The sequence below is a fragment of the Muntiacus reevesi genome, chromosome 11 (assembly GCF_963930625.1).
Source record: "Muntiacus reevesi chromosome 11, mMunRee1.1, whole genome shotgun sequence".
Classification (NCBI taxonomy): domain Eukaryota; kingdom Metazoa; phylum Chordata; class Mammalia; order Artiodactyla; family Cervidae; genus Muntiacus; species Muntiacus reevesi.
The window spans coordinates 14,408,888-14,436,069 of NC_089259.1; the positions used below are offsets into that span (position 1 = coordinate 14,408,888).

The 27,182-nt window shown below is 39.8% G+C and overlaps 1 protein-coding gene across 1 annotated transcript in view; it reads left to right on the forward strand.

Moving 5' to 3' along the window:
* The window catches only part of COG3 (component of oligomeric golgi complex 3), a 60,444-nt gene that overhangs the window by 20,444 nt on the left and 12,818 nt on the right, over nt 1-27,182 (forward strand). The window contains exons 9-19 of the mRNA XM_065901999.1: nt 497-540; nt 1,032-1,158; nt 1,754-1,845; nt 2,975-3,114; nt 4,275-4,435; nt 8,238-8,349; nt 11,944-12,068; nt 16,636-16,725; nt 19,986-20,106; nt 22,552-22,640; nt 22,750-22,884. Coding sequence (XP_065758071.1) covers nt 497-540; nt 1,032-1,158; nt 1,754-1,845; nt 2,975-3,114; nt 4,275-4,435; nt 8,238-8,349; nt 11,944-12,068; nt 16,636-16,725; nt 19,986-20,106; nt 22,552-22,640; nt 22,750-22,884 — 1,236 coding nt within the window. The remainder of the gene's footprint in view (nt 1-496; nt 541-1,031; nt 1,159-1,753; nt 1,846-2,974; nt 3,115-4,274; nt 4,436-8,237; nt 8,350-11,943; nt 12,069-16,635; nt 16,726-19,985; nt 20,107-22,551; nt 22,641-22,749; nt 22,885-27,182) is intronic.

Below are 27,182 nucleotides of genomic sequence, written 5' to 3' on the forward strand. Positions count from 1 at the left end.
AGAAAACAACCTTGATGACTAGCAATAGAAGAATGTCAGACTTAGAGTACATCCACCCAGTGGGATATCAAATAGCCATGTAAAGTGATGTTCTAAATAGTATTTATAATGATGATTCACTGACTGTTTACTAAGTGCCAGGCAGTAAGGCTAAGGCTTTTCAAACATTTTCATCTGATAACGGAAGTTATTTAATAAAAGGAAAGTGTTTAAAAATATTATTTTTCAAAAGCAGATTGTAAAGCTGAATATATAGTATAATTCCAGTTTTGTTTAAAAAGGAAAGTAACTGTGTACATACAAACACTGAAAGAAAATATTCTAAAATATTGTGATTTTTTTTTTTTTCATTTTTGCATTTTAGGTGATTTTTATGTTTCAGCTTTTTTGTGTTCCCAGATTTTCTAACATGAGCTTCTGTTACTGTTACAGTCAGAAAGTAATTAAACGTATAACTAAAACAGATGAAGTTAGTGAGCTTTTCTTTATTCCACAGACTCTCATTGAACAGATAGAACAACGATCTGAAAAAATACCTGAGTGAGTACCTACAGGTTCTTCAGTTTCCAAATTACCTTCCTTGAAGTGCTACTTTGCCCAGTTTGCTGTGTCCCTGATGTTTTCTGAGCACTTAGCTTGTGTGCTATACCAGCCTTTTCTTGTGGCACACAGCTCAGTTTGGGGAACAAGGTTATAGACCTGACTTTGTGAGTTTACAAAGCATCTTTTTCCCATATAGCAGGATTTTCTTCTCATTGAGGTAGATGTAGGACCACTACTCCTGGAAGATGAATCTTTCTTTAAAAGATAAAGGTTTTGTTAGATCATTGTGATTTTGTTTGCTTTTTCTTTATATACATAAATATTTCTAGTTTTTAATGTGGGCAAGTGAGCAGCAACCATGTGTAGCCTTGGAGCAGCAACCATGTATAGCCTTGGAGTCTTGGCACCCTATTTTGGATTAAGATCAGATTTAATTTACATACCTGGAATGAGAAGTTGATGCTGCCGTCTCATTTGCTTTTCATCAGATACCAGCAGCTGCTAACTGACATCCACCAGTGTTACCTTGATCAGCGGGAGCTCCTTTTGGGCCCCAGTATTACTTGTACTGTGACAGAGTTGACCAGCCAGAATAACAGAGACCACTGTGCCTTGGTAAGTTTCTGCTTGTTGTGGTTTAATGTTAAACCTTCTCTTAAGCTGTTCTGACACCCTAGAAACTACACGTGGGTAAATAAGTTTTGGTCCCACCGTCAACAAACTTACAGAATCTTTCAGTTATGACAAATCTCATTTAGTAATTAGCATTCATTTGGGCAAAATATTCTAATTGTGATCTATTTTGGAGCATGTGATGATTTACAAATAAGTATTGTTTTTTGAAAGATGAAGTTTCAGAGTTGGTGGATTTATGTAGACAGTTTAATCTTAGCTTTTGCTGCAGGAGTGCTTTTTTATTTAGTGTGATTTTAATTCAGACTGTAGGAAAGTACATAAAGATTCTTTTTTTAAATATCCTCCTTTGAACTGGAAGAGTGCTTTTCATTGTCACAAGTTTAGAAAACGTAAGAAAATAAAAGTCATCCATGTCCCCATTATGCTGAGAACTGTTTTCTGTTATTTAGGAAGTGGTTTTATGAATATATACGCATAGTCTCTCTGTAAATAAAGCGTTTGCTTTATTTCATCAGTGCCGGCTGGAGTCGTCGTGTGCCTTTAATCACAGATGCTGTGTGTTTGTTCCCCACAGATTCGCAGTGGCTGTGCCTTTATGGTTCACGTGTGCCAGGATGAACACCAGCTTTACAATGAATTTTTCACAAAACCAACATCAAAATTAGAGTATGTGGTACATGGACTCTGATTCTTGTTTTTAAGATTTAATTTGCTAATGGCTTATTATATTATAGTAGTACTCTAAAGGTAACTAAGGCGTGTTTTAATTTTTGTGGGTATATGAACAGAGTATTGTTGGATGAGACAGTGGCTATTTACTTTGAAATAATTATGCAGCTTAAAGGCCAATATGCTTTCATATTTTTATAATTATGGAAACAGCAAGTTACAAGAGTAAGATGCCTATATAGGGAGCTATTTTGGTATATGGAGCCGTTTGTCTCCACTAAGTGTAATAATTCTTTTCAGTTAAAAAATTCTGTGATTCTGACTCATGAAAGATACTTAAAAATGTAGATACTATTTAAAATCCTTCTTCTTATTTTTCTCAAAGTGTCTTTCAAACCCACTGTTAGTCACTTCTGGGTTCCTTATATTGGTGATTTTGACTCATAAGAATCCCAAGATTATGACTCTCATAATGGGGAAGAAACAAACACATCTTATGGTTTTGGTGAAAGTCTATATATAGAAGAGTACGGTTGACAATGTAAAGAGTATAAACAGCCTCACTTTTTTTTTTTCAGATGTTTAAAATTGTCAAAATACTTGGTGCATGTCCAGAATACTTTTGAGTTTTGTTTATCTAAATCTGTATGTATTCAAGAGTTTTGAACCAGTCTTTCCTGGGAAAAATGTCACCATTTGATTCATAGTGGTGTAGGTTATTTTATAGTGTAGGAAAATTAAAAATAATTAAATTATTTTATAGTGTAGGTTATTTATGGTGTAGGAAAGTTAAGTCTACTGAAATATTTTATTGTTTTTGAAAGGATAGACACAAGATTATTGCTAATGTAAGTAAAAATTATAATAAATTGACTTTCAACTGAGGCCAGCTAATTTGTTAACTGTGAGGATTGCCTATTCTGAGCTTTTTTATTGATTCTAGCAAAAACAGTCCAGAGAATTACTTTCAGCCTTTCAGTTCTCATTATTTAATGTTCCCGCATATTATAGTCCAGTAGGTTTTCATTATTTTTATTGACTGGAAGTAATTAAGGGTGACTTTTAAACTATTAGAAAATACTAAAAGGATTACTACTGGTAACCATGTTTCATTCTTTCATTTTAGCGAACTTTTGGAGAAACTGTGTGTGTCCTTGTATGATGTCTTCAGGCCATTGATCATTCATGTTATTCACTTAGAAACTCTATCGGAACTTTGTGGGATACTTAAAAATGAGGTGCTTGAAGATCATGTACAGAATAATGGTAAATGATAAGTAGAAATGATCATTTCAAAGATTATTTTAAAAAAATATTTATTTGGTTGCACTGGGTCTTCATTGTGGCGTGTGGGATCTAGTTCCCTGACCAGGGATCAAGCTCAGGCCGCCTGCATTGGGAGCACAGAGTCTTAGCCACTGGACCACCAGGGAAATGTCCCAAAAGGTGTCTTTAAATTATATCTGTGACTCAATGAATTTGAAAAAGATTAGCCACTCCCCCCCATATAAATTTAATGTATTTAAAACTTGGGTTGATGCCTTGTCTCTTTTTGAACCAAGATGCACTTTATCCTGTAACTAAAATAATAATGGGGAAAGAATTTTAAAGTCTTTGTAAAATTAGTAATAAAATAATTGCAATTACTGTTCTTTCTGGCATCTGAAATTCAGAGAGAAGCAATCATTAGTTTTGTTTGGGCATTTCTAGTACACTGTTGAGGCTTGCCAGGTGGCTTAGTGGTAAAGGATCCTCCTGCAATGCAGCAGACCCTGGATGGGGAAGATCCCCTGGAGAAGGAAATGGCAACCCACTCCAGTATTCCTGCCTGGAAAATTGCATGGACAGAGGAGCCTGGCAGGCTGTAGTCCACTCTGGGGTCACTAAAATTCGGACACGACTGAGCACACGCGCCTGACTAGGGATTGAACCTGGACCGTTGGTAGTTCAGAGTGCAGAGTCCTAACCACTGAGCCTCTGAGGAATTCCCTCATTTTATTTTTTTTATACTCATTTTTCCTTGTAAGAATGTTAACAAGTCTTTTAGTATCTGTGGAACTCAATTTATATGTAAAATGGGGATTAACTTAGTTAACTTGCTTTAGCCATCTCTCAGGATTGGTATGAAGCTATATGAGGTACCTTTTAAAAATCGCAGAGCACTTTAAAACTAAGATTTTGTTAGTCATATTAATAATAGAAGTTATTTCAGAGAGTCTCAGGAAGAAGATCTAAGGGCAAATTTATTTCTCAACTTTAAATCTGAGGAAATTGGAAGACAGTTATTTCAAAATAGAATATAACCAGTCCCTGGAGCAAGACTGGTTTATCCTATTGTAGACAATTTTGTAATGTTTTTGCTTGTTTAAAGAAAGTATTTTCTAAATCTAAAGGAATGGGTGATTGCCCTTTTGTTTTTAAATCAGCTGAACAGCTGGGGGCATTTGCAGCTGGCGTAAAGCAGATGCTAGAAGATGTACAGGAGCGGCTTGTCTACCGGACCCACATCTACATTCAGACGGACATCACGGGCTACAAACCAGCTCCTGGAGATCTAGCATATCCTGATAAGTTAGTCATGATGGAGGTGGGTCTTCTTGTCGAATCTTTCACCCACCCCCACACGTTTGGATATTTTATACCGGTGAAGATAGGATATTTCTTTTTAATTCTCATTCAGGATGCAAAATCAAGGGAAACTTGCCATGAAATCTTAGGAAATAACATTTTTAAAAACTGAACAGAAATGATTTGTTAGAGTGTTCTTTTTTTTTGTCTTTCCTTTAAGTTGTATTTTACAAACATTGTGTTCAGTTATCTCTTCTTTTTCATTATGCATTCTGTTTTTAAGTTGAATTTTTGCTTTCTTTCTTTTTGTAAGTGGCATCAGATCCATTGCTCAGTCGTGTCCGACTCTTTGCGACTCCATGGACTGCAGCATACCAGGCTTCACTGTCTGTCACCAGCTCCCGGAGCTTGCCCAAACTCATGTCCATTGAGTCGGTGATGCCATCCAACCATCTTATCCTCTGTCGTCCCTTTCTCCTCCTGCCTTCAATCTTTCCCAGCATCAGGGACTTTTCCAGTGAGTCAGTTCTTCGCATCAGGTGGCTAAAGCTTCAGCTTTAGCATCAGTCCTGCCAATGAATATTCAGAACTGATTTCCTTTAGGATGGACTGGTTGGATCTCCTTGCAGTCCAAGGGACTCTCAAGAGTCTTCTCCAACACCATAGTTCAAAAACATCTTCTTTGGTGCTCAGCTTTCTTTGTAGTCCAACTCTCACATCCATACACGACTACTGGAAAATCCATAACTTTGACTAGACAGACGTTTGTTGGTAAAGTAATGTCTCTGCTTTTTAATATGCTGTCTAGGTTTGTCATAGCTTTTCTTTTCTTTTTTTTTTTTTTTTTTTAGTCATAGCTTTTCTTTTAATTTTGTGGCTGCAGTCACCTCTGCAGTGATTTTGGAGCCCCACAAAATGGTCTGTCACCGTTTCCGTTGTTTCCCCATCTATTTGCCATGAAGTGATGGGACTGGATGCCGTGAACTTAGTTTTCTGAATGTTGAATTTTAAGCCAACTTTTTTACTCTCTTCTTTCACTTTCATCAAGAGGGTCTTTAGTTCTTTGCTTTCTGCCATAAGGGTGGTGTCATTTGCATATCTGAAGTTATTGATATTTCTCCCGGCAATCTTGATTCCAGCTTGTGCTTTATCCAGGCCAGCATTTCGCATGATGTACACTGCATGTAAGGTAAATAAGCAGGGTGACAATATACAGCTTTGATATACTCCTTTCCCTATTTGGAACCAGTCTGTTATTCCATGTCTGATTCTGCCTGTTGCTTCTCGGCCTGCATACGGATCCCTCAGGAGGCAGGTCGGGTGCGCTGGTGTTCCCTTCTCTTTAGGAAGTGTCCACATTTGGCTCCTAGGCCAGCCCGGCTGGTCAGGTCCCTGAACTCTCCCCCGGTTTCGGGCAGCCCCTGCTCTGTGGGGTCTGCGCACCACTCCCAGGTGTCCTGCAGCAGTTTTGTACCGAACTTCCTGGCTTCTCAGCCTGGCCCTCCTGTGACAGTGAGACTCTGCGGCTGCCAGCCAGGCCTGTTTGCAGACCCTCCTCGGGTCAGACCTCTGTGTTGACTGTGGCCTTGAAGGTGATTCCAGGTTAGCTACCCCGCTGGACGCAGCGACGGGAGCTTCCGACCCTCCTAGAGGAGGAGGCGCCCATGTTCAGAGCAACGCACAATCAAGCAAAGTAGGTAAAAGAAGGAAGGCAAGGAAGCAAGCTTGCTGCCGAGACTCCCTCAGCCTGACCGTGCTTCTCACCTTGTGCCTTTAGCTCTGGCCATTGTTTGTAAGTGACATAGAAGAGGATTAGTAACATATGATCCACCAGAGTGGATGGTCACATAACCATGTGTGATGGTCTCTTATTAAAAACCCTGGACGTTGTTTCCTCAGAACTGCACAGTACTGGTCTCCAGTTTATGGTCTGAAGACTTAGGTACATCTCACTAATCTTTCAGTTACAAATGTATTTGCATTTCCTTTGAATGCTGGACAGAGTTTAAATAATGCCTAGGGTATTAGTGCTAAAACAGAATTAGAACCTGGAGCTTCTTATTTTTATTGATTTATTTTTTTGAATGACAAAGTCAAGTATACTGCAGCAGCTTACAGCAGTGGAGACAGGACATGGGAAGGGGCGGGCTGGGGGAGTTGTTGGTGTCACCCACTGTCCTAGGAAGTTAGTGACGGCACCCCCTGGACCTTGGCCTGTGCTGAGTTCTCGGCACCCTGGAAAGTCAGCCAGTCAGCGCACCTTGTACCTGCCAGTCACTCCCTCATGGGCCAGGCCCACAGTAAAGCTGGAGGCACAAGCCAGAGCTCTAGGCAGCATGTCCCTCCTGCCCATGGGGTCACCTGCGCAGGTCAGAGCACGGAGGAGAGGACTGCGGAGATGACCTCTGCTGGGGCGCGTATCCTCAGGACGGCGTCTGTCTGGTGAAGGAGGAGCCTGTGCCTTCTTGGTGGGGACCTTTAGCAGTGTCAGATTCTTGGCAGACTGGTGTTAGTGGATCTGCTTCTAAGCCTGATGCAGGGACTTGTGCTCGCTTTCTCCTTCCTCCCTGTCTTTCCTTGTCTCTCCTTGTGAATATCAGATTTTGTTTTCTAGATAGAGTACCTGTTTCAATAATTCTGTCTGATAGGATGTCAGGTGATTAAGTTTACTGTATACTCCCCCCACCCCGACCCTGGACTTCCCAGGTAGTGCTAGTGGTTAAGAACCCTCCTGCCAATGCAGGAGATGTAAGCGAGGTACGTTCAATCCCTGGGTCGGGAAGACCCCCTGGAGGAGGGCATAGCAGTCTACTCCAGTATTCTTGCATGGAGAATCCCATGGACAGAGGAGCCTGGTGGGCTACAGTCCATAGGGTCACGAAGAACTTGACATGACTGAAGCGGCTTAGGACACACATGCCCCCTCCCAGTTCAATTTAGTAGTACATTTGGTGTGTTTTTTCAGTCATCACATGGCCAGTGTCTTGAGTGTTTTCTTGTATAGACCTCTTGGTTTAAGGATACTGCTTCCAGTGAATCTACTTGCTTGTTTTCTTTTGGTGAGGATCAGGGTCTGGCTACATCTGTGTGCTATTTGGGGATTAGCTATACTTTCTGATTTGTGCATGCAGAATGAAAGGACAGGCCTGATTGATTTGGAGTCTGTCTCCTAAATAGTTAACTGGCCATTTCTTTTTTTTTTTGGCAGTAGCTGAATGTCTTTTAGGCCTTCATTTCTGTGTATTTCTGCTTGTATAACCAATGTAAATTGGTAGGATTTTCACTGCCCCCTTAGTAGTTAGTGATGTGTATATTTGATGATATTTTTTTAAGCAGTGAAGAAGAAGAGCCAGATAGTTTCCAGTCCATAAGATAATTTTTAAAAAAATGTTTAAAAGAAGACCAAACTGTAGCTCTTCTCACATAAAGAGAAAACCATGGTGTGAGTTAGCTGACTACTTGATACAAGCACTTCTGACATCCACATTGTATCCAATCTTAAGTCTGAGTATTTTGTTTCTAAATATAAAGTTGAAAATTAAGCTTCTAATCTGAGGTTTGTATGTTTGACTTTTTAGCACATACCTTGTAATGGTTCTGAAATTAGTGGTTCAGGAAAGTCTGTGTTTGCCTTTATGAAAATAGAGATACTACCAGTTTAACTTTTCATTTCTATGTGCTGTTTTGGCATGGTTCTCTTAAGTAGTCCATTTATTCATTAATTAGGATATATATCTTTCACTTTATAGAAACAGTGTGTTCGTGTTGCTAGACACAGCTAAAAACTACACTTTAATGTTCTGTCTGATTTCTTTATACAGCAAATTGCTCAGAGTTTAAAAGATGAACAGAAGAAGTTACCACCTTCAGAAGCTTCGTTTTCAGATGTTCGGTTAGAAGAAGCAGAGCCTCCTAATAGTCTAACAAAATCTGGTATGTTATGCTGTCTTAACTTCCATTAGTTAATTCATTCATTTAATAAACTTATATTGAGGACTTGCCGTGTCTCAGGCATGAAAAACTGTTTATGCCTTTGAGGAGCCCACACTGTAGTGGGGGGAGATTGGTGCGCCACAGGCATTAAGCAAGAAGTTCAAGGGTGACAGGATAGAGAAATGCACAGGACTCTCTGGGACCATGGAAGGACCGTGGAAGAATTGTGAAGGGGGATGAGCTTTGTGTGCACAAAGGCAGGTTCAGTGAGAGCTGTGGAATCTGAAAGCTGTCGTGTGGATGAGTATGAGAGAGCCAGGTGGAATAAGGTTGTTTAAGACAGAGTAGCATGGAGGCCTGCAGACAGGAGTGGAACACCGTAGGTGCTTGGGGAGGTCACGTGGTTTGGTGTGTTCGGGCACCAGTTATTTGTAGGGAAGGAGCAGCTGAAACAGGCCAGAGTGTGATAGGTGTTGGGATAATCTCATGGACCTGGAAATTCTAGCTACTTGTACCATCAGTTTTGCATTTTTTAAATGTGCCTGGACTGGGGTGAAAAATCGACAGAAATATATGGGATAGTTTGAACTAGGGTGTATGCTATGCAAGGAGCAAAATTGTCTGAGAGTCACCCTGGATAACTCGTGAGTTATCTCGTGCCGCCTGTGTTGGCGAGTGGGTTCTTTAACACTGGACCACCGAGGAAGTCCAGGCGGCGTTTTAGCGTGTCACATTTATGATTCACATAATAGTCCTCTTGGACTGCACTGCTCTAGAGCTATAAAGAGGAAGACTGGTTTAGAGATAAACTGAGGAGTCATTGATACTTTTTTTTTTCTTTTTTTTCATTGATATTTTGGAATTGTATAAGATCACCCAGGACAGAGAGTAGCAGAATAGCCGTGGAAGTCTGGGGAGAGAATTGTAACGGGGGGGCTGACATTAGGAGCAGATGGAGGGAGTGGACTGGTACCAGGTCGGCAGGGAAAGAACAGCCAGAGAGCTGGGAAGCAAGAAGAGAGGGTGTGTTAAGTCAGAGGAGGAGGGCTTGGCAGAGTGGTTTGAGTAAAGAGTTGAGAAATAAGAAATCTGAGGACATTGTGGCCAGAGAGTGGGATACTGAGTTTTAATAATTAAGAGGTAGAATAGTTCAGAGTAGTAAAATCTGTAGAAATTAATAAGAAAATAATTCTGAAAGTTAGACTGTCTGGACTAGGGGTGCAGGAATGGAAGCAAAGGTCTTTGTGGAGTTGAGAAGGTCAGGGACGACCACGAGAATCATCCATATGGTTCCTAATGTTATTTAGAATGGAGATGGAATTGGGGTTGGAAAGCAAGACTCTGAGTCTTGGCAAGGGAAGCAAAAAAAAAAAAGAGTAATCACTTTTCCTGGTCTTCTGGTATGTCAGAAGTACATAGGAGATGCCTCTAAAGTGAGGCCTTTAAGTGATGTGATGTTCATGTAGTAGGAATAGTGAAAAAGTGAGTGTTAGTCACTCAGTTGTGTCCAACTCTGTGACCCCACAGGCTGTAGCCCACCAGGCTCCTCTCTCCATGGGATTCTCCAGGCAAGAACACTGGAGTGGCCTGCCTTTCCCTTCTCCAGGGGATCTTCCCAACCCAGGGACCGAACCCAGGTCTCCTGCATTGCGGACAGATTCTTTACCATCTGAGCCACCAGGGAAGCCCAGTAGGAGTAGATGTCAGGGCAAATTGGCAGATTGGTGGAGGGTCTATCCTGTGAAGAGGCTGATTATCAGTATCTTCAAAAAGCGTAGCTCTTAATCTCCATGTGATTGCCTCACATGCAAGTGAGGGCAGTGTGAGGCTCACGGAGGAGGAGACAGCAGGCGAGGGGGACGCCCTGTAGCCAGTTTTCGCTGCTCCTCAGAAGAGGCAGCCAGTAGGCTCTGGACTTGCAGTGTAAGGAACTTTTCCCCATCCACCTCTTCAACTATTAACTGTTCTCAGGAAAATGAAAAAAGTAACGAATAAATTGACTTCTGGCTTTAAGCTACTTAAACACATTTATTTCACTGAACTTTAACCTGGGAGTACTTTTTGGGCTCTTTCATTTTGAAGGAGGAATCCTGCAGATAGCCTGATTCTCAGCAAAACTATGGATACTTAATCTCCTAAATATTCCATGATATACTTTATCTAGTTCATTCTTTCTCCTTAAGAAATTTTATATAAAGTAGATATCCTAGTTTAAAGTAAGGCAGAGCTTTTTAAAATTTTACAAGTATCACATGCTTTTGAAAAAAAATTAAGCTTACAGAATGATAAAGAGAAAGCACCAACCCTTAACGTTGCCCTCAACCCTTTCCTGCATACATCCACTCCACAAGCCTCCAGGTCTTCTTTTGAGCATATGAAGATCTGGCTGTTTTTAAATGTTTTTTATTTTTTGGCTGCACCGCATGGCTTGTAGGATCCTTAGTTCCCCAACCAGGGTTCAAGCCCAGGCCACCTGCAGTGGAAGTACAGAGTCCTAAGCACTGGACCACCAGGGAATTCCCTATAGCTCTTTTTTTTTAAAAAATGAATTCTGTTTTGCTTGGCTATACTTTTACTTTTTTATTATTAAAAAAAACCCTCAAATACACAGAAACATGGGATGATACAATGAACACCTATGCCCACCACCTGGATTTAAGACTTAACATTTTATCATATTGTATCTAATAGTTTTGCTAATTGTTTTAAAGTGAGTTATTGACATCATTGCAACTTTACCTTTGAGTATTTCAGCATCTCTCCTCCCACCCCCCAAAATGGGACATCTTTCATGTAACCATAAACCATTATTGCACTGAAAAATTTGGTAACGTTTCCTGGTGTGTTCTAATACCCAGCCTGCATTTCAGTCTGCCTTTCTGGTCTCAAAGTGTGATTTCGGCTCCACTTTGATGGCTCATCCAAATTCTGGTCCCTCCACCCAGGTCCCTCCACCCGGTGATCGTGCTTCTCTTACAGAAGTGTTTCTGTGCAGCTGTGCAGCCACATTCCTCGAATTCTCCTCTTCACACTTGCTGGCAGCTGCCTTTCCTGACCTGGGGAGGGTGTGATGGGGGGCTAGACACACAGCTGTGGTCACTTGGGCACTGGATATTCTGAGTGGGCCTGGAAATGATACAGTTCTGCACGTGGAAGGCTGTAAGGCAAACGAGCTTTGATTAATCTTCCGGTTTAAAGTGCTTTGTTTTCTTGTTACTCCCTTCCCACCCTGACTTGTGTCTACGTGACTACATTTTGATCTGTCTCCTTTTTATTGGGTGCATGGTATTCTGTAATGTGTGTATACTGCTCATGTAGTTCATAAAGATAATTGATTCCAGTGTGGAGAAGGCAACTTGGGCTGAGTGTGGGAGGCTAGAATGTACAGATGTGTGTATTCATGTGTGTTCTTACTCAGTGTATTAAATCTCACCTGTCACTGATTTAGATTTCCTTTGGCATTCTCGATTAGAGACGAGTCTAGAGAAAATGTATACCTCCAGCCTTTGATAGGTAACAGAAACTAACAGTTTATAGTTGCTGTGCATGTAAGACAGACCTGTGAAATGTCTTCTTTTCCATTTGGGGTTTTAGGTTCATCTGAATCTCTCAATCCTAGACCGCAGACCACGATTTCTCCAGCAGATCTTCATGGAATGTGGTATCCTACAGTTCGACGAACTCTTGTCTGTCTCTCCAAATTGTACAGATGTATAGATGTATGTGTGTCAGTCAATCCTTGTATCTTACTGTAAATTGTTTGCTCTGTGACTTAAAATATTTTTTAATTTGAATTTTATTTTAAGATCTTGATGCAATATATTTTGCTTGGTAGTAGATTCACATAATAAGATTTTTAGATACAGAGATAACTTTAAGATCAATCTAACTTAGAGATTCTTAACCTGAGTGTTTGGTAGGCTCTCAGAATCCTCTCATGGGCTTTGGGTTATCTGTGAACACCTTGAAGTTGTGGGTAAAATTTTGTCTATATGTTTGTATTTATCTTTTTGAGAAAAAGACCTATAACTTTTATTGTTTCTCATGGCTGCAGATACATTTAAAACTCTTGATTAGTTCATCTGTCTTTAGTCTATAGATGAAGAAAGAGATGCAGGAAGGTTAATATGTCCAATGTCACATATGTATATTTTGTATAATATACATTTAGTACTGAATGCAACTAGTTTTGTACTCAGTTTAAATCAACCTCTTTAACAGATGTTTCTTGTTACACAGATTACATATGTTTCTAACCATGGACTAATTATTTGCTGAAATTAGCAGTACCCTTTTATTTTTTCAGCCTCAGCTTATACTGCACATTTATTTTAAGCGTTTCAGTTTAATGATCTATCAGTCACTGAATGATCAGTTGTCTACATTTATTTACTGTTAGTGGTAAAACCCAAAAAAAGAGTTTATAAAATTGGTGACTTTAATTCACTTTTCAAAAATTAATTTGAGCATTACAATTTAAATAGCATATGAAGAGAGAAGTGATTAAATACAGAAAGAAAAGAAAGTGAAGTCGCTCAGTTGTGTCCAACTCTTTGCAACCCCATAGACTGTAACCTACCAGGTTCCTTTGTCCATGGGATTTTTCAGGCAAGAGTACTGGAGTGGGTTGCCGTTTCCTTCTCCAGGGAATCTTCCCAATCCGGGGATTAAACCCGGGTCTCCTGTATTGCAGGCAGATCCTTTACTGCCTGAGCCACCGGGGAAGACTACGACAATCATGTAATTAATTGTCCAGAAGCCACTGTCTGTCAAGAGTGTGGTTCAGAAGGGAGCGTGTGTATCACCTCCCACTCTGGAGATCCTCTGTGCTCACCGCCCTCAGGCCTGAGCAGGGTTGCACAGCTGACTCATGGGTTCACTGGAGAGCTCACTGCTTGGTGTCTATGTTAAACTGCATCACTCCTGGAGTTTGTACTTAGAGATTCTGGGATTGAACCAGAAAGCGCCTTTTACTCAATTCTGGGATATTTAGGGGTGAGGCCAGGTCGCCTGTGCAGAGTTGGATATCTCAGCTGTTTTGCCCAGCTTCTGAGATCTCTCCCAGAGGGAGACTTGGATGTTGGCAGCCCTTCTTCCCCAGGTCCTCCCAGTAGGTGTATTGAATGATAGTGTTAGGTTGGGATTCAGAAACTTCCTACAGTGGAGCCAGGATGCCAAGGGAAGTACGTGGGGCCACATTGCACAGAGAACCCATTGTCATCACAGACCCTGGTGAAGTCTCTTAGGTGCTTAGCGGGTATTTTAGGCACACAGTAGGTACGCCCACGAACGACACTGTGCCTGTTTTTATTTTATGCCCTAGGCCTACCCATCACATTTTCACCTAGCTTACATTCAAATCTTATCCCTCTCCATCTGACCAGTCAAAGGTAAAGAAAGACAAATGAGCAGGAGGAGGAGAGGGTCTCAGTCGAAGCTGTCTTCCTAAGGCAGGCAGGGTGAGTGACCTAGCAAGTTCAGTTCAGTCGCTCAGTTGTGTCCGACTCTTTGCGACCCCATGGACTGCAGCAAGCTGGCCTCCCTGTCCATCACCAACTCCCAGAGTTTACTCAAATTCATGTCTGTTGAGTCAGTGATGCCATCCAGCCATCTCATCCTCTGTCGTCCCCTTCTCTTTCCACCTTCAATCTTTCCCAGCATCAAGGTCTTTTCAGTGAGTCAGTTCTTCACATCAGATGACCAAAGTATTGGAGTTTCAGTTTCATCATCAATTCTTCCAATGAATATTCAGGACTGATTTCCTTTAGGATGGACTGGTTGGATCTCCTTGCAGTCCAGGAGACTCTCAAGAGTCTTCTCCAACACCACAGTTCAAAAGCATCAATTCTTCGGTGCTCAGCTTTCTTTATAGTCCAACTCTTACGTTCATATGTGACTACTGGAAAAACCATAACTTTGACTGAACAACAAAGACGGAACTTTGTTGGCAAAATAATGTCTCTGCTTTTCAATATGCTGTCTAGGTTTATCATAACTTTTCTTCCAAGGAGCAAGTGTCTTTTAATTTCATGGCTGCAATCACCATCTGCAGTGATTTTGGAGCCCAGAAAAATAAAGTCTGTCACCTTTTCCATTGTTTCCCGATCTATTTGGCATGAAGTGATGGGACCAGATGCCATGATCTTAGTTTTTTGAATGTTGAGTTTTAAGCCAACTTCTTCACTCTCCTCTTTGATTTTCATCAAGAGGCTCTTGAGTTCTTCTTCGCTCTCTGCCATAAGGTGATATCATCTGCATATCTGAGGTTATTGATATTTCTCCCGGCAATCTTGATTCCAGCATGTGCTTCATCCAGCCCAGCGTTTCTCTTGATGTACTCTGCATATAAGTTAAATAAACATGGTAATAGTATACAGCCTTGATGTACTCCGTTTCCTATTTGGAACCAGTCTGTTGTTCCACGTCCAGTTCTAACTGTTGCTTCTTGACCTGCATACAGATTTCTTAAGAGGCAGGTCAAGTGGTCTGGTATTCCCATCTCTTTCAGAATTTTCCAGTTTGTTGTGGTCCACACAGTCAAAGGCTTTGGCATAGTCAATAAAGCAGAAGTAGATGTTTTCCAGGAACTCTCTTGCTTTTTGGATGATCCCAACGGATGTTGGCAATTTGATCTCTGGTTCCTCTGCCTTTTCTAAAACCAGCTGGAACATCTGGAAGTTCACGGTTCACGTACTGTTGAAGCCTGGCTTGGAGAATTTTGAGCATTAATTTACTAGCATGTGAGATGAGTACAATTGTGCAGTAGTTTGAACATTCTTTGGCATTGCCTTTCTTTGGGATTGGAATGAAAACTGACCTTTTCCAGTGCTGTGGTCACTGCTGAGATTTCCAAATTTGCTGGCGTATTGAGAACAGCACTTTCATAGCATCATCTTTTAAGATTTGAAATAGCTCAACTGGAATTCCATCACCTCAACTAGGTTTGTTCGTAGTGATGCTTCCTGAGGCCCACTTGACTTTGCATTCCAGGATGTCTGTCTATAGGTGAGTGACACACCATTGTGATTATCTGGGTTGTGAAGATCTTTTTTGTACAGTTCTTCTGTGTATTCTTGCCACCTCTTCTTAATATCTTCTGCTTCTGTTAGGTCCATACCATTTCTGTCCTTTATTGAGCCCATCTTTGCATGAAATGTTCCCTTGGTATCTCTGATTTTCTTGAAGAGATCTCTAGTCTTTCCCCTTCTGTTGTTTTCCTCTATTTCTTTGCACTGATCGCTGAGGAAGACTTTCCTATCTCTCCTTGCTATTCTTTGGAACTCTGCTTTCAAATGGGTATATCTTGCCCTAGCAAGAGACAGCTTTAATCTCGTCTCACTGTGCAGTAGCCTCATGAGAAACAGAGGAGAGGGTAGCAGTGCAGAAAGAGAATAAATCATCACACCCGAGACCAGCGCCCAGGATGGTGGCCTAGTAATAAATGTTTGGTCATACACATCCTGATCAGTTCCGGTTCAGGTGGAGCAGAGGCAGAGAGGAAGCAGGGGAGCTGACAGGAGTCTGTGCACATACCACACCTCTGGGAAGATGCAGCCATGGCAGAATTAAATTAATCATATGTCACCTTTTGTTTTGTAACCTGATTTTGTTTTTATGAATTATATTCTTGTACAAGAATTTTATCACTTCCTGTTTAGCATCCTTTGATTTCATGTACAGTGTTCCCATAATTTAGATTTACTAGTATTTTGTCAGCCGCCTATCACTGAACATTTAAGTTATTTCCAGATTTTTTTTTTTTTTTGCTGCTTTAAATAATATTATGAAAAGAGCCATGCGTATGAGTCTTAGAATACAGTACTGATATTACTTGAGATACATTTTTAGAAGTGGATTTACTGAGGCTTTGTTTTAAAGTTGGTTTTGTATGTTTAAAAAATAGCCTATATCATGAGATCATACTGAAGTGAGAGCTCCACAAGGTCAGATCACATCTGCTTTGTGCACCTACCACTGTGCCTCCAGGACCAGCACAGAGCCTGGCATGAAATAGGTGCTCTGGAAATATTGTTGAAAGGTCACATGAGAGTTTCAAGAGGTGCAAATTACGAAATTGTGCTGGTCTAGAAAGCTTATGTGGGAATAGGAAAGTCTGGGAGGAGTATTAGTTCAGTTCAGTTGCTCAGTCGTGTCTGACTATTTGCAATTGGTAGTAATAAATTAATTCATCAGATGAGGGCAAGCAAACTGTACTCAATAGCCTACAGATTTCCTTTTTGCTATGTTTCAAGTGCTACAGGGGATGTTTCTCTTTTATTTCACCAGAGGGCAGTGTTCCAAGGACTATCACAGGAAGCCTTGTCGGCCTGCATTCAGTCCCTGCTTGGAGCATCAGAGTCCATCAGCAAAAACAAGGTTTGATGAAGTGTTAGATGAAATCTGATCATCTATAATACTATTGTGGAATGCAGCGTTTATTTACGGGCACAGAAATTTAAAGCCATTTTGACAGTAGCATTTATTTTTTTAATGTGATTTAATTTTGAGGCCCTTTGAGAGAAGCTAGTGCTTCATTTTAGTGCTAAAGACTACGCTATGTAAGAGAGTGCCAGCTTTGCTGAAGTACCAAAGGTGGTACTTAGGCTATAATTCTGTGGGATAAAGGTTTCTTGTTCTAGTGTTAGTAGCAGGAAGGTACTAGACTGCTCTTTCCCTGGAATACCGAAACTGTTTTAAAGGAATCATAGCAATCTGTCATCATCCCTACAATGACATTCTAAATAGTTGAATGGCCTCACTTGGAGGAATCAGTCAGTCAGTTTGGAAGATAAGAGTTGTGGCCCATAGATTATGTGACGTTGACGTGATTTTGTAACTTACAGTTTTTATTCAAGAAGAAGGGATCTGGGGCTGATGGCTGTTGGCATGTGCTGCTCCCACAGCCCCTGAGAGTTTTTTTCTTTCAGAAAGTATGGTTCAGGATGCTGCTCTAACTGTCCACCTAAATACCTGTTGTTCCCCAACAGGGAGGAAGTTGTGGGACTGTTTACAGCCAAAATTTCATAGCTCGTGGGAGTTTTCAGACCTTGTGAATCTTTCTAGACTTCCAGATTTATAAACTTGGTTTCTAACTTCAAGGTTTTAGATAAACTAAAATCAGAATCCTCCTCACGGGAGAATGTGGAAAAAACTCTGCCTTTGTTTGTGACCACTGTATGTTCCCATTCATGGGATTGAGAGTTGAAGGGAAATTCTGACATGGGAACTAGAAGAGAATGGAAAGTTAAGTTATAGACAGGCAGTTTGAAATTTAAAACATATTTCCCAGCCTGAGCTTTCATATTCTTTTGTGAAAGAGGGAATTAGGAAACATGTGTAACACTAGACACATGTTTAAGTAAGTTGTGGTATATTCCTTACAGTGACATATACAGATGTTAAATTCTAGAAGAGGGAATGGTAAAATTTAACGTAAATATGTTAAGGTAAAAACAAGGCACAGGATACGAATCAGATGATAACTATGTAATGAGTATATTCATGTAAAAAATAGTGATGAAAGGTTTTGGGTGACTGTAGATGATTTTTGTTTCTTCTCACACTTGTCTTTATTTTCCACATTTTATACAGTGAGCATGTATTTCTTATATTATCAGAGGGAAAAAAATGACCTAATTTAAAAAATTCACGTGCTTATATACTCTTGTACCACTGTCCCCATTTTAAAGGGAAGAATGAAAGCCTTTTTTTAAATTATTTGACTCCTGACACCACCTGTAAGGCCATCCTTGCATAAGGCCATCGTCTGACTCTGTTTCCTTCATATTATAAGGTACTTAAATATATATGAGGAGACCTTCAATTTAGTAAGAATTAGCTGATTTATTTTCATAACTAAGTGTGCTTTTCATCTTTCAACTTTTGGAAAAGTGATCAATGCAAATGTCTTAATGTGTTGAGACTTTCTTAAGGCAAGAAATTTTCTTCCATACTTAAATTGAGCACCTAGTATATCAGTACACTAACACGATACTATTTGCTGAATCACAGTAGCTTCAGCAAAGTAAATCCAATCTATATGGTACTATTTTCTCCTTCGAAACTGTTAGTTCTTTTGAAAACAGAGCAATTATTCAAAACGGGTAGCATTTCCTCCTTACCCAGTGCTCTGTGTTCCAGACTGCAAAGTGAGTTTCCGTCAGGTAACTCACACGTGCAGGTTGATTTGTGTCCGTTCAGGAGGGTGGGAAGGAGAGAGAACAGCGGAGTCACTGTAACGGCCTCTTTAGAGCTGGCACAGCGCGCTTCGCTTCACCGTGCGTGGCTCTGTCGTTCTTCACAGGTAACTGGGGGGTTTGCTTCTGTGTTTTACAAACTGAAGGTCTGTGGCCACCCTGCATCACCCATGCCGCTGGCACCATTTTCCCACAGCATTTGCTCACTTGGTGTGTGCGCATCACGTTTTGGCAGTTCAGTGTTTCAGACTTTTTCATTATTATATTTGTCATGGTGATCGGTGATCAGGGATCTTTGATATTACTGTTGACTTGCTGTAGGCTCAAATGATGGTTATTTAAAAATACTTTATTGCTAAAGATGGCTAATATTTTTAGCAATAAGTATTTTAAAACTAAGGTATGTATTTTGTTTCTTTAGACATAATGCTGTTGGCCACGTAATAGTATGGTGTCACTGTAGCCAAAGACTTTGTGTGACTCGCTTTGCTGCGATAGTCACTTTATTACAGTGGTCTGGAACCAGACCCGCAGTGTCCCCAAGGTATGCCTGTATTAGTTCCTGAAAGACATTATTCTTTTCCTAATGCAGAATAAGTTCATCAAAAATATTTTCAAAGTCAGTCTGTCTTGGATAGCAGCAAGAAGGAGCAAACATAGCCTTGCTTTTCTTAATATACAGACTCTTTTCTGAAATGAGAGCTATGGTGATTCACTATTTTGGGAACTGGGTCAGAACTTTGAGAGCTGAGCTTGCATCACAAAACTCTTGAGGATGTGTCCTGAGAGGGTACAAGGAAATGCAGGAGTGTCTGCACTTCCTCTGTGGGGTGTAGGTAGTTCGTTCTCCATTGCTGGCAGGGTAATCAAAAATGACCACCCCAAATCTTTTTACATCTGGAGGCTCCTTTTGTACTTTTTACATAAATACCAATATTTCCGATATTTTGAATATTGAAACCACTTTGACCAAACAGTGAAAGCTGTGTTACCGGGAGAAACTAGGAAGCTGTGAGAGGTCAGAGTCAGGCTCAGGCTTGGAGCTCTGCTTCCGGTGCTATGCTGCTCTTGGGCCGTATTGCCTCTTTTCTCTCTGCCTCTTCTGCCTCTTGGGCCGTATTGCCTCTTCTCTTTCTGCACCAGGTTAGAATAGACTTGACTTCTAACTGTGCTGCTTTTATGACCTTTTGTCTGGTTTACTTTCTTGGGTTTGCTAAGTAGAATAGATGATAATAAAAGCTTGAAGTAAGATTTTTCCAGATAGTTCGAACATGAAAATACGGTAGAGTTCATCGCACAACAGGAGTATTGGTACCATGTAGTTATGCTAAAGGCAAGTGACCTAGAGAGATTAATGTTGAGTTAATAGCAAACGTGTTATATGTATTCCTATTTTTACTTAATCTGTGATAATATCCATTTTTCTGTCTTACAATTTAGACTCAGATTGATGGACAACTTTTCTTAATAAAGCACCTTTTGATTCTTCGTGAACAAATTGCTCCGTTTCACACTGAATTCACCATTAAGGAAATTTCCCTGGACCTCAAGAAAACTAGAGGTACTTCATTGCCTTGGCTGGCACAGTTGGGTGTGTTTGACCCGTCCAAGTGTGGCAGCACAGGTTTATAGGTTTATTTTATGTTCATCTGCAATTTTTTATTTTGCATGCTGTGCTTGCTGAGCATGTTGCTTGTTCATACTGAGCTGAGCTGACAGCATCCTAGTTACATCTAACTTGCTGTGTTTTCTTTATGGAGAGAACTATATTTGAGCATTTCAACTTGCAGTGGAGTATGACTTCTCTTAGATCTGCCACATATTACCATAACCAGTTAAAAAATGAAAGATCACTGTAATAATACTTAAGAGTGTCAGCTAACTGGAATGATTTTAGACATTGAGTTGGGTTTGTCAGTTCATAGAAACTCAGGAAGCCAGCTGGATAAAATCAGAAGAGTGAGTCAGGTTCTATTCCTGGTCCATCGTTTCCTGGTTCTTGTTTCAAATAGGTGTTTTAGCTTACGTACCACACGTAAAATGAGCAGAATCAACCCGTCATGATGCTTTCACCAGATTATCAAGATCATTAAGAATGAAAATGAATGAAAATATATATAAGTGTTTTTGTAAGCTTAAGGTGCTTAAATAAACTTAAGTTGTATTATTAAATCAGCTGGTTAAGTAATCGCATAGGGTCTTGAGTGGTAGACATTGAATCATCTTGAGATAGGCGCTTCATCCATACTAATGACTTGTTTCTGACTGAATTAGCAAGTGATAATTTCCGAAAGATTAGTTATTTTTTTAGAGGCTGATCTTGAACAGTTAAAGGGTATGCCATCAATATCCATCTCCCTTACTTACAAATTTATCTAAACTTTATCTTTTCTTAACCATTTCCAAGGAAATTAAGCTCTAATGCCTTAAGCCATCCATTTATGAAATGAATGGATTTCTCCCTTGTGCATTGGGAGAATTGTGAAAATTCATAGCCATTCAGATTACTTTTTGTATTCCTTAGTTTAGAGGGTCTCCAAATATAGGATTTCCAAGAGGAACAAGTTGCTTTCCTAATGACTGCTTATAAAATAGTGGACTTGATATAATATCACTTGGAATCAGAGTGAGTCACAGTAAAACAGCTTACTCTTATTCATTTCCTAATGCACTTTCCTTTTCACTGTAGAGAATACCTTTTGGTTCTGATGTAATCTGGATAGTAAGCCTGTATGTTATTCATTTGCTCTGTAAATTTTTTTTTATAACAGCGGCCAGATTTCCTGACTTTTGCCTTTACAGAATGCATAATTTTTTTTTAAAGTTTATTCTCATCAGAGGCTTCCATTACCCAAACATTCCGGTTGGTTTCCTCCTTTCCTTTCAGTGTGACATGTGGGACTAGCACCCTAACCTTGAGGAGTGCCAGGCACTGATGGTCCTTACTTTATTCAAAGGATGAGGTGAAGCAGGACTGATCTATTTTTCTTTCATATTTTTTCTAATTCATAACCTGTTGCTGCTTCGTTCTACTATAGATCCACTGAGGTGTGAGAAAATGAAGTGTTCTAAAATTTTGGCAAATTTTGGTTTAAAGTATGTTTTCCCTATAACATAATGAAGATTCTGTAATCATGCTGTATGATCACCTACCTACAGTTTTTCAGGTTTCTTACAGAAAGGACAGTGGAAATGAAAGTCATTTACTAAAGAATACTGAATTCAGAATACTGAATCTGATAGGGGATTTTTTTTTTTTTTCAGTAAAATCAGTTCACAGTCAAGGCAGGGAGTACAGTGTGGTGTGTGTGTGCTTTTAATTCCAGGCTAGAAGCACTTCATGCTGTGCTTTCTCCAGCCTGGCAAGGCAAAGCAAAGCAATGGTCTTTTCTGACTATCACTTAATAATACTTGCTATCTTTACTTTTAAGCCTCTAACCTCTCACGACTAACGTTATATCTTATTGCATTTGAACATTAATGAGACCTGTTGGTACTTCATACAGATTCTAGTTAGTCTGGAGGTTAAGGGGTAAACATGTCCTTTTGGTGTTTTTTTTTCTTCTTTTTTTCTGGCTGACATATTAATTTATTCTCTCTGCTTCGAATGAATAAATTTCTATGCCAGCCAGATCTTAAACAAAAGAAGCTGGGTAAGTATGTGAATCTTTTTTTCTTCTTAAGAAAATCTTATTTAGCATCATTAAAGCAAAGCTGTGAAATTGAAGGTGTTAATTACCATTTATCCTTTTTCTTTTTTCCTAAAAATAAATAATTGCGGTTAATAGCCATTTTGCAATTCTGAGTTCTAGAAAATAACTATGTGTGTGTGAGTACTGTAGCCATCACGGCACTAACCTCACCCACTCATGGAGGTGACTTGGAAATGAAAGCACCCTTGCTCTGTGGTGATAGAGAACGAGTGTATGTTCACACACCAAAATAGTTACGTAACTTCTCTGTTAAAACTGTACATGTTCACTGGATGAGTAATTTTGTTTCACAGATGCAGCATTTAAAATCCTGAATCCTATGACTGTTCCAAGATTTTTTAGGCTGAATAGCAACAATGCCTTGATAGAGTTCTTGTTGGAGGTGAGAAGGAGTCTGTTTCCTTGGTGGTGGGAGAGAAATGACATTCTTTACATGTCTGGTAATTTCTAGGCACACAAAAACAGAAGGAAATTGTCGTCTTCTTTTTAAGGGTACTCCCGAGATAAGAGAACATTACCTTGATTCTAAAAAAGACGTAGACCGCCACCTGAAGTCAGCCTGTGAGCAGTTTATTCAGCAGCAGACCAAGCTGTTCACGGAGCCGCTGGAGGAGTTCCTAACAAAGGTATAGACCTTGCTGCATATTTGGTAAAGTAATTTTGACTTCTTCCCTAGATTGCAATTTGAATTACCTTGTGAACTCCTTGGCAGAAGGAAATAGTAAACCAACATCTTAACAATCCTGAGAAATCACCGTGTTTCCTCTTACGGAAGCATTTTGGTTTGGACTTTTAGGTAGGCATGCAGAACTCTTCAGTTTTAAAAGAAAGTGTGAGTATTGCAAAGCTAGTTATCGCAGGCTCTGGTTAGCTCTGATCTCCACAGTGTAGGTGTCTGCATGTGGTTTGGGACTCTCACTTGGATTGGGACCTTCATGGCAGTAGTCACAGACCTATGTGTGAGGGTTTCCCATTACCTAAATGAGTGCTTTATTTTCCTCCTGTTTTACATGCTGTTCCTACCTTTCATTTTGTATTGAGAATTGAAGATTCTATATCATTGCAGTTAATCACCAGATATATAGATTTATAATAATCTGTCTGTCTCTCTGTCTCCCAGCTAAAATCCATGAACTGGCAAATGCCAGCAAAGAAAAAAACCAGATCATGGCACTTATGACTTTCTTTTTTCAATCATTGTCTTTAAAAAACCTAAGTTTTGTTGCTAAGGACTTACCTAGTAAAGATGTTTAAAAAGTTTTGACATTAACTTTATTAATCTCATCCAGACTTGAATTTGAGGACATTTAAAAAAAAAAAAACATGATAGCCTTTTTTTCTCAAATCTGCTTACCTAAGTCTTAAATGGGGACACAGGGTGTATCTATGAAAAGACAAGAGGCAGCTCAGGAAATTGTTCATTGGTAACGTGTTGCTGGGTCCTGTGATAAAGACAGAAGATACTAGTTTTTAAAAATAAGAAATGATACCAAAAAAAAAAACGCAAATATAGAAATGGTAAACTTTTTTTATGATTGAGGTATATTATATTGAGGTATATTCGTCAAGAATTTGGAATGTGTGCGTCTTTTTTTTTTTTCCTCACTACATAAATTTAAAAGGAGTGTGGTGTAAATGTTTTCTACCAGCTTTTGATTTTTAAAACATGATGCAAATATTGATATTTTGTAAGTTACAAACAAGTCATCATAGTTTTTACTAAAACTGCCTTCAAGGACAACTAGTTTGTAGATTGTAGTATATGTTTTGGGGAGGGCGTCCACATTCATACTGGTGGGAAATGCTAGAGATGAATATTTTACAGTGACAGAGCAGCAGAATGAATCTTCTGATGTAAGCAAGTTGGTTATAATGAAATCTTGGCTTAACGGGTTTTTTCCTAGAAAAGCACAGTTTTCCCAGAAGTCAAAAGAATGAAAATTTACTGATGGCAGTTGTCCAAGTTGACCCGAGTATAAGTTTGGTGTATTTAATATGTGCTAAGTCACTTCAATTGTGTCTGACTCTCTGCGACCCTATGGACTGTAGCCCGCCAGGCTCCTCTGTCTGTGGGATTCTCCAGGCAAGAATACTGGGGTGGGTTGCCTGCCCTCCTCCAGAGGATCTTCCCCACCCAGGGATTGAACCCACGTCTGTTACGTCTCCTACATTGACAGGCAGGTTGTTTACCACAGGTGCCACCTGGGAATCTGGTTTACCTTTGTGTATTTTGGAAGATTCTGGACACTGAACATCCTTGAGCCGAGTCTGAATTATAGCATGGCTCTGCATGGCCATGCTGCACCCTGCAGCGGGGACCCCTGTGTAGCTGATCACACAGCTCCTGCTGCGGGACAGGGAGGCAGAGGGCTCCCTCACTCCCGCACCAGCTCAGTCTGTGTGGCCCTTCCTCAGTTCATTCGCAGTTGTCTCGTTTTTTGTTTTACAACCCTGGTCCCTCACTGCTCCTCTGTTTAGTCAGACTCTTTAGTAGATACTTCAGCTTAGAGGACCCAGCATCCCTTTTACGTTATCTTATTCCAAACTGGAAAAGACTCTGATGCTGGTAAGATTGAGGACAGGAGGAGAAGGGGGTGACAGAGGATGAGATGGTTGGATGGTATCATTGACTCAATGGACGTAAGACTGAGCAAACTGCTGGAGGTAGTGAAGGACTGGGAAGCCTGGTGAGCTGCAGTCCATGGGGTCACAGAGTCAGATGCGTTCAGACGCGACTGAACGACTGAAAAACAACAAATTCCAAATTTAGGTTTCTTCCCTTGTCCTCTTGGCATAGAGTGGGTCAAAGGCGAAGATATATACACACATAGGCAACTCAACATGCGCTGTACACACTAGAGTTCATACAGACACTTGCGATCATTTAAGACATTGTTTCTTAGAATTTGTGAACCAGTTTTCATGTTTCACGTTTCACCAAGTCAACATTACTAGTATTCTGAATATTAGAGACAGAGTAAATGATTTTAAAACTTTAAAAGGATTTTCTTTGAAGGTAATTCTGCAGGTGCAGAATCTTATACCCCTTTTGTTATAATTGCCATTGTAAGGCAGTCAGTTCTTGTGCCTTGATAAATGACTGAACAAAAGCAGTATTCATCGAGGTAGAAAGGAAACAGTTTTTCATCTTTCATTTGGACGTATGCTTGTAGGTCTCGGCATTTACTGTTTGGATGTAAGCCTCGTTAACAAAATGTCCTCAGCTTGTTTCTGAGTTTGGACTGAATAAAATAAGTATGGATTTGCCATAAAGCAAACTATGAGAGTCTGTAGATAAAACATTTTTAGGTTGTCAGAAGACTATTTTTTGTACCTGAAGACTCCAGGTGTGATTCCAATCCCCTTTGCCTGTTGTAAATTGGCTTTATTGTTTTTGGTGTTTTTTTTTGCCTTTATTGTTTATGTAGCTCTTTCCTTGAGCTCTCTTTGTTGAGATGCTTTGTTTTCATTAATTCTCCTTATATCCCCTGTACCTAGAGTAGTTAAATCATCTTCATTTCAGTCTGAGAAATTCAGCCTTAGCAGTGTGACCCATTACACATAAGATGAACACTTCTATGATGTTTCTATCTGTCTGGTGTAAACATCCTTCCTGTTTTTTTGGGGTCACAGTTAATAAAATTTTATTTTATAAAATAATGAAATTTCTTTAGAATGATAAAGTTCTAGAAGAACTTTGCCTTGTTTCCTGCTCCTTGAAAAATAGCCTTTTCTCTCAGCATCATTTGAATGGTCCTAGAAAGTGCAATGGGCTTTCCTGGAGGTCAATCGGTAGAGAATCTGCCTGCAGTGTAGGAGACTGCCTGCAATTCAGAAGACCCGGGTTTGATCCCTGGTTTGGAAAGATCCCCTGGAGAAGGAAATGGCAACCCACTCCAGTATTCTTGCCTGGAGAATTTCCTGGACAGAGGAGCCTGGTGGGCTACAGTCCATGGGGTTGCAGAGTCAGACACGGCTGAGCAACTTTCACTTACTCTATATAGTGATATATATATATATATCAACCAGAAGATCAAAAATAGCAAAGCACTTTCTAAGTACTTGCAGAAATGTTAGTATGTGACAAATATGAAGCGAAGATTTTGCTTTTGCAAAAAAAACCTGAATGAAAGTATTTTATAGGAAGTATAATTTCAAAGTTTATAGCTAAGCTAAAAAGTGTTTCCCATGGTGGGACCAGTTTATGCTAAAAAATCAGACTTATTTAGCAGTTTTCATTTCCTCTCAAGCAATTTGCTAAAGTATTGCAAGTTTACTCTTAATGTTCCCTCTGAAGTATTATTAATTTCCCCAGTAACACTATAAATTAAATTTTTTTCTGACATAGTGTTGTAATAGAATTTGACCTATAAATTTAATTTCTGTTCTTACGGAGTTATAACCTAATGGGAAATCAAGATGGATATTATGTAAACATGAAGATATGTACAGCAGTGTCATTATGAGACAGTGGGTCTGTCTTCATCCTGTGGGGTTTTAAAAAAGATGGGGCTGATTGGGGAAACTGTTTGAGGAAAATGCTCCTTGAGGTTTAACTTAAAGACAAGTATTGGGTTGGCCAAAAAGTTCATTCAGATTTTTCCATAAGATGTTACTGGGAAAACTGAAACAAACTTTATGGCCTACCTGATATATTATCTAGATAGTAAATAGAGGTGAATATACAAGTATATATTTGCTTTTAATAAAAAAAATAGTTCTGTGTAATATATGTCATTATGAAATTGGTTAAATTCTGGAACAGTCAGTGGACTAACAGGCAGGCATTACTATTAAAGTGTAACAGTTGGATACAGAAAAATGTTCAGGACTTAGATTTAAGTGGAAAAAAAATAGTTTTCAGAGCAGTGTGTTCCTGCTTTTGTAAATGTAGACACATTAGTATGTTTTTATTTATGTTGGG